Source organism: Doryrhamphus excisus, linkage group LG18, assembly GCF_037039965.1.
Source record: "Doryrhamphus excisus strain RoL-2023G ecotype Guam linkage group LG18, RoL_Dexc_Guam_v1.1, whole genome shotgun sequence".
Lineage (NCBI taxonomy): Eukaryota > Metazoa > Chordata > Actinopteri > Syngnathiformes > Syngnathidae > Doryrhamphus > Doryrhamphus excisus.
Genome location: NC_136374.1, coordinates 2,896,096 through 2,905,143, shown reverse-complemented (window position 1 = coordinate 2,905,143; position 9,048 = coordinate 2,896,096). Strand labels below are relative to the sequence as shown.

Here is a 9,048-nt window from a genome sequence, read left to right as displayed (position 1 = left end):
AAAATAAAAATAAAAATAAAAATAAAAATAAAAATAAAAATAAAAAAATTAAAAACAAGAAAACCTAAAAAAAAATCTAACAAAAGCAACAAAGACAAAACTCAGCAATAATATAACAAGAATAAAGTCAAAATATTAAGTGAAAAAGTCATAATATTCAGATATTAATGAGGAAAAATTATGTCATTTTAGCAGTTTAAAGTTGAAATGTTAAAAAAAATATTTCTTTTATGTTGGAATATTATGAAAAACAAACAATGTTCAAATTAAATAAAACCATTACCATTACCATAAGTCACAGGTGTCCAAAGTGCGGATCGCAGCCGTTTTTGTATTGGCACATGGCAGATTCTGAATAAAAAAATAAAAATAAAAATAAAAATAAAAATAAAAATAAAAATAAAAATAAAAATAAAAATAAAATAAAATAAAATAAAATAAAATAAAATAAAATAAAATAAAATAAAATAAAATAAAATAAAATAAAATAAAATAAAATAAAATAAAAATAAAAATGTTGGATTATTATGAAAAACAAACAACGTTCAAATGAAATAAAACCATTACCATTACCAATCTTTGGAGATCTTGTGACATCCCTATCAGTCATCATATCTGTACTACATTCTGTACTGTATGCTTGCATGTCTTCCAAAACATCTTAACCACAACCCATAGGTGGCGCCACAAACGATGCGACTGTAACTCAAAGTGATGAGTGAAGCAGAGCGAGACGATGGAAAATGTCTACCTTTGCCAAAAGTAATGAACCTTGAGGCTCGTCAGCGAGGATGACGGGTGGCGTGTGCGTATAAAAGGACACCGTCGGACTCCATGAGGGAATACAGCGAGCCAACAATGGCGCCATGCACGTGAGGCCATGTCGGCCGCCCTCACCGTCGACGCTATTCTATTTGGGTTGCTGGTCTTTTGTGGCATTCTGGGAAACATCCTGGTCATCTATGTGGTGAGACAAACAAGTCATGTTGAGGTGAGTGCTGGTCCTGATCCTCATTCTGGTCTTGCTCACAGGTGGTGCAGGCTTCCACCCAAAGTCCATCGAGGAGACTCCCCCCCTCGGATACGATCTTGGTGCATCTGTCGTTGGCTAACCTTCTCACCTCGCTGTTCCGCACCGTGCCCATATTTGTCTCGGACTTGGGCTTGGATGTGAGTCTGTCCCCGGGTTGGTGTCGGGTCTTCATGCTGCTGTGGGTGTGGTGGCGAGCGGTGGGCTGCTGGGTGACGCTGACGCTCAGCATCTTCCACTGCACCACGCTCCGTCGGCAGCACGTCAACTCCGGACCTCAGGCCCAGCAGCGGGAGAGGCGTCGAGTGTGGATGGTTTTGGGCGTGGTGTGGGGCGCCAATCTGGCTTTCGCTACCCCGGCTCTGGTCTACAGCACCCATGTCCACGGTAACGCCACAGTGGAACTCATGGTCATCAGCTGCACCACACGGCCTCTGCTGGGGTGCGTTTGGGAGTTCCCTTCCAGTCAGCAGGGGGCAGCGTTCGCCTCGGCTTCGCTGGCTCTCAACGAGGTTCTGCCCCTGGTGCTGATGGTGTGCACCAACTTAGCCACCCTGCGTTCCCTGGTCAAGCACATCAGAGCGGTGGCGGCGGCCGGGGAACACGGCGAGCTGGACAAGCACGCGTCCACCGAACGCAAAGCGGCTCACGTCATCTTGCTCATGGTGTCGCTCTTTGTGGTCTGCTGGGTGCTGCAGGTGGCCGCCGTGACCTACTACAACCACGACGGAGGGCACCACGCCGAGGGCCTGCTGACCGTGGCCCACTTCTCCGCCTCGCTGTTTGTGGGCTTCTGTCCCATGGTGGTGGCCCTGGGGCACGGCAAACTGAGGAAGAGGATCGTGGGCATGGTCATGGGCTGGTCCAAAGTTCTTCAACGGCGCCGTGCGGACACAAAGTCACCGCAGGCTGAAGGGAAGAAGGACAAACAAACGTTTTTTGTCGTTGACAAGCAGAGGAATCACAAACACGGAAGAAAGAGTTAGAGCGTTCTCATTTGATGGATCAAGTATGATTGCACTTTTAAACACATCGATTTTAAGTCATTATCATGCAAAAAAGCAAATATTGGTCAAAATGAGTGTTTTCAGAGTCAATTATGCCAGCTTGTTGGAAGCAATTGAGGCAACATGCAGTGCGCTACTTGGCTACAACCAGCAGGGGCACTGTTGCTTCAGTCTTGACTGGTTTGCAGACTATGGAAGAGAAAGAAAAAACCTGATTTAAGCATCTCTAATATTAAAAAATATATAAAAATACCAATAAAAATTATTAATTAAGGGTAGTCAAATACCCTATAGTTGTTTTGAATTGTTTTTTTATTAATATTGATGGAAATGAAATTAAATTGATTAATAATATCTTTTTATTCATAAATAACTTAAATAATAATAATAACATATAATAACAAATAATACTCAAATGCAATATAAATAAAATAAAATAAAATAAAATAAAATAAAATAAAATAAAATAAAATAAAATAAAATAAAATAAAATAAAATAAAATAAAATAAAATAAAATAAAATAAAATGCAAACTCCACACAGAGATGGCAGAGGGTGGAATTTAACCCTGGTCTCCTAGCTGTGAGGTCTGCATGCTAACCACTCGACCACCGTGCCGCCATTTTATTTTATTTTATTTTATTTTATTTTATTTTATTTTATTTTATTTTATTTTATTTTATTTTATTTTATTTTATTTTATTTTATTTTATTTTATTTTATTTTATTTTATTTTATTTTATTTTATTTTATTTTATTTTATTTTATTTTATTTTATTTTATTTTATTTTATTTTATTTTATTTTATTTTAGCCTATCCCAGCTGTCTTTCGGACGAGAGTCGGGGTACACCCTGGACTGGTGGCCAGCCAATCACAGGGCACATATAGACAAACAACCATTCACACTCACATTCATACCTATGGACAATTTGGAGTGGCTAATTAACCTAGCATGTTTTTGGAATGTGGGAGGAAACCGGAGTACTCGGAGAAAACCCACGCATGCACGGGGAGAACATGCAAACTCCACACAGAGATGAGATGAGATAATTTAATTTAATTTAATTTAATTTAATTTTAATTTTAATTTTAATTTTAATTTTAATTTTAATTTTAATTTTAATTTTAATTTTAATTTTAATTTTAATTTTAATTTTAATTTTAATTTTAATTTTAATTTTAATTTACTTTATTTTATTTTGCCAAACATCAGAAATGACAGTTCCTACTGAAATATGTCTAATATTAATAGGTACAATATAGGTAACCTATAATAATCATAATAAGGATTAATATTCACAACAATTAGCGGTAATGAATAATAATAACATGCTGCTGCACTTTTCAATGCAAAGAAAAAAACACTATGCCGACTATATGTGTTGTGAGGCCACAATATTAGGTACACCCAATCCCAGAGCCAAGACAAGCGCTACAAAAATTCCAAAAGCTCAGTTTGGACTGAAATGTACTGAGCGGAATTCTATTTATCAATGAATCGTATTTTTATACTCGTAGTACCGTCCAAGTATTGGCATTCCTCTCCAGCTACGTCAAATAATCTAAACAACTCTGGTGGCCAATGATTGGCACCATGCGGGTCGGGGGCGCACCTGCGGTTCTCCATCAGTGAGAGAGCACGGACTTAATGAAGGATCGCAGGCGGCGGTGGCCCACCGCCAGCACCATGGGTGACATGGCGATGAAGATGATGTTGGCAAAGCGAGCGATGACCAGGAGGAACTCTGCCGAGGAGCCGCGGTTGTAGTTGAAGTAGTTGACGGAGATGATGCTGGTGCCCCATGACACGATGAAGAGCATGATGAGGGCGAGGATCACCTGCACAGGAACATCCCAGGGATTCAAGCTATAAGAATGGGGCTATACGTGCTATACATGCTAAACATGCTATACGTGCTATACATGCTAAACATGCTAAACCTGCTAAACATGCTATACATGCTAAACATGCTATACATGCTAAACCTGCTAAACATGCTATACATGCTATACATGCTAAACATGCTATACATGCTATACATGCTAAACATGCTAAACCTGCTAAACATGCTATACATGCTAAACATGCTATACATGCTAAACCTGCTAAACATGCTATACATGCTAAACATGCTATACATGCTAAACATGCTATACATGCTAAACATGCTAAACCTGCTAAACATGCTATACATGCTAAACATGCTATACGTGCTATACGTGCTCTATGTGCTCTATGTGCTCTATGTGCTCTATGTGCTCTATGTGCTAAACATGCTATACATGCTATACATGCTAAACATGCTAAACCTGCTAAACATGCTATACATGCTAAACATGCTATACATGCTAAACATGCTATACATGCTATACATGCTATACATGCTAAATATGCTATACATGCTATACATGCTAAACATGTTATACATGCTAAACCTGCTAAAAATGCTATACATGCTATATGTGCTATACATGCTATACATGCTATACATGCAAAACATGCTATACATGCTATATATGCTAAACATGCTATACATGCTAAACATGCTATACATGCTAACATGCTATACATGCTATACATGCTAAACATGCTATACATGCTTTACATGCTAAACATACTATACATGCTATACATGATATACGTGCTAAACATGCTATATATGCTATACATGCTAAACATGCTATACATGCTATAAATGCTAAACATGCTAAATATACTATAAATGCTAAACATGCTATACATGCTATACGTGCTAAACGTGCTATACATGCTAAACATGCTATACATGCTATAAATGCTAAACATGCTAAATATACTATAAATGCTAAACATGCTATACATGCTATACGTGCTAAATGTGCTATACATGCTAAACATGCTATACATGCTAAACATGCTATATATGCTATACATGCTATACATGCTATACATGCTATACATGCAAAACATGCTATACATGCTAAGCATGCTATACATGCTAAACATGCTATACATGCTAAACGAGCTATATGTGCTATACATGCTAAACATGCTATACATGCTAAACATGCTATACATGCTAAGCATGCTATGCATGCTATACATGCTAAACATGCTATACATGCTATGCATGCTATGCATGCTATACATGCTATCAGTAAATGGGTGGATATGTCAGGTGGGTGGGGCCATGCCGTCTATATGTGCCCTGTGATTGGCTGGCCACCAGTCCAGGGTGTACCCCACCTCTCCCCCAAAGTCAGCTGGGATAGGCTCCAGCATACACCCGCGACACTAGTGAGGATAAGCGGCATTTAAAATGGATGAATGGAACTTTCATTCATTTTCTACTGCTTATCCTCATGAGGGTCGCGAGGGGGGGTGCTGGAGCCTATCCCAGCTGTCTTCGGGCGAGAGGCAGGGTACACCCTGGACTGGTGGCCAGCCAATCACAGGGCACATATAGACAAACAACCATTCACACTCACATTCATACCTATAGACAATTTGGAGTCGCTAATTAACCTAGCATGTTTTTGGAATGTGGGAGGAAACCATGCAAACTCCACACAGAGATGGCCGAGGGTGGAATTGAACCCTGGTCTCCTAGCTGTGAAGCCTGCGCTCGGTAGTTAGCGTCCGTGGATGGAACTTATGAAGCCAAAAACGTACCACTTCCACATGGAATGGGAGGAGACCTTTTTCCTCATGTGGGACATGCCATGTCTTCATTGTCTGTTTTGTAACTATTATTAACTATTAAAATAATATTCGTTACCTTGGCCGCTCGTCTCTCAGCCGGCACTCTCTTGATGACGGGGGCGTCCTGCATCGACGTGCGAACCCTGCCGTGTGTGTAGAGTGTGTACAGGGAGCCCAGGTTGGTGAGGGCCATCAGGATGATGGGGATGGTCTCGTGGATCACCATGGAGGTGGTGGCGTAGGACAGGCCGCTGAAGGAAGACGGGAAGTTCCACACGCAGCCCAGCAGGGGGCGTGTCGTGCTGCTCACCAGCATTAAGGTCTGGAATTGGAGACGGAGTCCGGGAAGCTCAGTGGTAAAAGTGGGACAGTGTCACTGCGGATCCACTAGATGGTGCTGTTTTTCTTTTTAACTTTATTTTTCGTTCATTTTCCTGTAGCCTAAAATGACACATTTGTTTAAAAAAAATGCCAATTTTGAGCCGTGTTTTATCTTTACATAAACAAATATAACCATTTATGTCGAGATATTAATTTTGACAACTTATTTTTTATTATTATTTTTTAAATTCATACACCAGATGCCACTATTTTTTCAGCATTTGTGCCTTGATATTGAAATAATGTCATTAGGGTGTGTAGAAAAAATATTTTTAATTTCTATATTTTTCAGAGTGTACACCGCCTCTTGCCTGAAAGACAGCTGGGATAAGCTCCAGCACCCCCGCAACCCTCGTGAGGAAAAAGAGGTGGAAAATAAATGAATGAATGACAATAAAATAAAATAAAATAAAATAAAATAAAATAAAATAAAATAAAATAAAATAAAATAAAATAAAATAAAATAAAATAAAATAAAATAAAATAAAATAAAATAAAATAAAATAAAATAAAATAAAATAAAATAAAATAAAATAAAATTTAATATTGCATTTGAGTATTATTTATGTTATTATGTTATTATTATTATTTAAGTTATTTATGAATAAAAACATATTAATCAATTTCATTTCATTTTCATCAATATTAATAAAAAACAATTCAAAACAACTATGGGGTATTTACTACTCTTAATTAATAATTTTTATTGGTATTTTTTTATAATAGTTTTGTATAAGATATGCATATATCATGTTTTTTCTTTCTCTTCCATAGTCTGCAAACCAGTTTCCTCCCACATTCCAAAAACATGCTAGCTTAATTAATTAGCGACTCCAAATTGTCCATAGGTATGAATGTGAGTGTGAATGGTTGTTTGTCTATATGTGCCCTGTGATTGGCTGGCCACCAGTCCAGGGTGTACCCCGCCTCTCGCCCGAAAGACAGCTGGGATAGGCTCCAGCACCCCCGCAACCCTCGTGAGGAAAAAGCGGTAGAAAATAAATGAATGAATGAATGAAAATAAAATAAAATAAAATAAAATAAAATAAAATAAAATAAAATAAAATAAAATAAAATAAAATAAAATAAAATAAAATAAAATAAAATAAAATAAAATAAAATAAAATAAAATAAAATAAAATAAAATAAAATAAAATAAAATAAAATAAAATAAAATAAATACATTTAATTTAATTTAATTTAATTTAATTTAATTTAATTTAATTTAATTTAATTTAATTTAATTTAATTTAATTTAATTTAATTTAATTTAATTTAATTTAATTTAATTTAATTTAATTTAATTTAATTTAATTTAATGCAATTTAATTGCATTTGAGTATTATTTATGTTATTATTATTATTAGTATTGCTAAATTAATTAATAATTTTATTGGTATTTTTTTTATAATTTTTTGTATTAGATATGCATATATCATGTTTTTTCTTTCTCTTCCATAGTCTGCAAACCGGTTTCCTCCCACATTCCAAAAACATGCTAGGTTAATTAGCCACTCCAAATTGTCCATAGGTATGAATGTGAGTGTGAATGGTTGTTTGTATAAAATAAAATAAAATAAAATAAAATAAAATAAAATAAAATAAAATAAAATAAAATAAAATAAAATAAAATAAAATAAAATAAAATAAAATAAAATAAAATAAAATAAAATAAAATAAAATAAAATAAAATAAAATAAAATAAAATAAAATAAAATAAAATAAAATAAAATAAAATACATTTAATTTAATTTAATTTAATTTAATTTAATTTAATTTAATTTAATTTAATTTAATTTAATTTAATTTAATTTAATTTAATTTAATTTAATTTAATTTAATTTAATTTAATTTAATTTTGAGTATTATTTATGTTATTATTATTATTAGTATTGCTAAATTAATTAATAATTTTTATTGGTATTTTTTTAAATAATTTTTTTGTATTAGATATGCATATATCATGTTTTTTCTTTCTCTTCCATAGTCTGCAAACCGGTTTCCTCCCACATTCCAAAAACATGCTAGGTTAATTAGCCACTCCAAATTGTCCATAGGTATGAATGTGAGTGTGAATGGTTGTTTGTCTAAAATAAGACAAATAAGAACGGAGGTCTCACCTCTGTGCTGTTGACGTTGCCATTGGTGGAGAAGATGTACGCAGGAATGGAGTAAACAAAGTTGAGCAGCCAGATGAAAGCCAGGTTCAGCAGAAGAACACTCGGGGCACCACGGGGCCCTCGAAGTGCGGCGATAGTCGGCGCCACTCGCCTTAATGTCTGAAGGTGGAAAGCACTGAGGAAGAGCGTTGACCACACGTTGACCGAGCGCAGCCACACCCACACGCCCATGAGGAACTGACACCACTCTTTGGACGAATACAACTGGGAATGACACGGCACACATTTCCATAATGGAACCAAAACACGGAAAAACTCCTAAGTGCTCTTACCTCTAGACCCATGTCTGAGATGACGAGTAGCGTGTTCCTCATCACCGACACCAGCAGATTAGACAAAGCCATGTTGATGATGATGATGTCCGAGTTACGGCCTCGGCCGCGTTCCACGTACACGCTTTTACCGATCACTCCGATCACAATGGCGTTACCCAGGATTCCCAGCATCACCAGCAGAATATAAAAAGCTATTTGGACAGGGGACACGGAGATACGAAGCCCCATCCCTACCAGCTCCATGTCCTCCTCCATGTAGGTTTCCATCGTTTTACAGTAATTCCGTTTTTACCAAAGCTTCATCCCTGCATGGTGTTTAAAACGTGGATTCAAAACGGATATTCCTGTAATTCCTGCAAGAACGATGTAGTTGTCGTGCTACCAGGGCACCAACAAACAAAAAAATCCTACTTAGGAGGTGACAGTATATTCTTCCTCAAGGGAGCTCAACTGCATGCTAATCATGAACCACAAGTGATTAATCAGCTTCT

General features: G+C 36.3%; 2 protein-coding genes across 2 annotated transcripts; one reads left to right on the top strand and one right to left on the bottom strand.

Moving 5' to 3' along the window:
- The first annotated feature begins 535 nt into the window (after positions 1 to 535).
- ora4 (olfactory receptor class A related 4) lies at positions 536 to 2,298 on the top strand. The gene is made up of 2 exons (XM_058055824.2): positions 536 to 967; positions 1,033 to 2,298. Exons 1-2 carry the CDS (start codon positions 881 to 883, stop codon positions 2,014 to 2,016), a joined length of 1,071 nt encoding a protein of 356 aa, XP_057911807.2. The 5' UTR covers positions 536 to 880; the 3' UTR covers positions 2,017 to 2,298.
- A 954-nt stretch (positions 2,299 to 3,252) lies between these two features.
- ora3.1 (olfactory receptor class A related 3, tandem duplicate 1) lies at positions 3,253 to 8,824 on the bottom strand. Its single transcript, XM_058055000.2, has 4 exons — positions 8,555 to 8,824; positions 8,223 to 8,486; positions 5,798 to 6,043; positions 3,253 to 3,878 (listed from the first exon to the last, which is right to left on the bottom strand). Exons 1-4 carry the CDS (start codon positions 8,822 to 8,824, stop codon positions 3,666 to 3,668), a joined length of 993 nt encoding a protein of 330 aa, XP_057910983.2. The 3' UTR covers positions 3,253 to 3,665.
- Between the last annotated feature and the right edge of the window lie 224 nt (positions 8,825 to 9,048).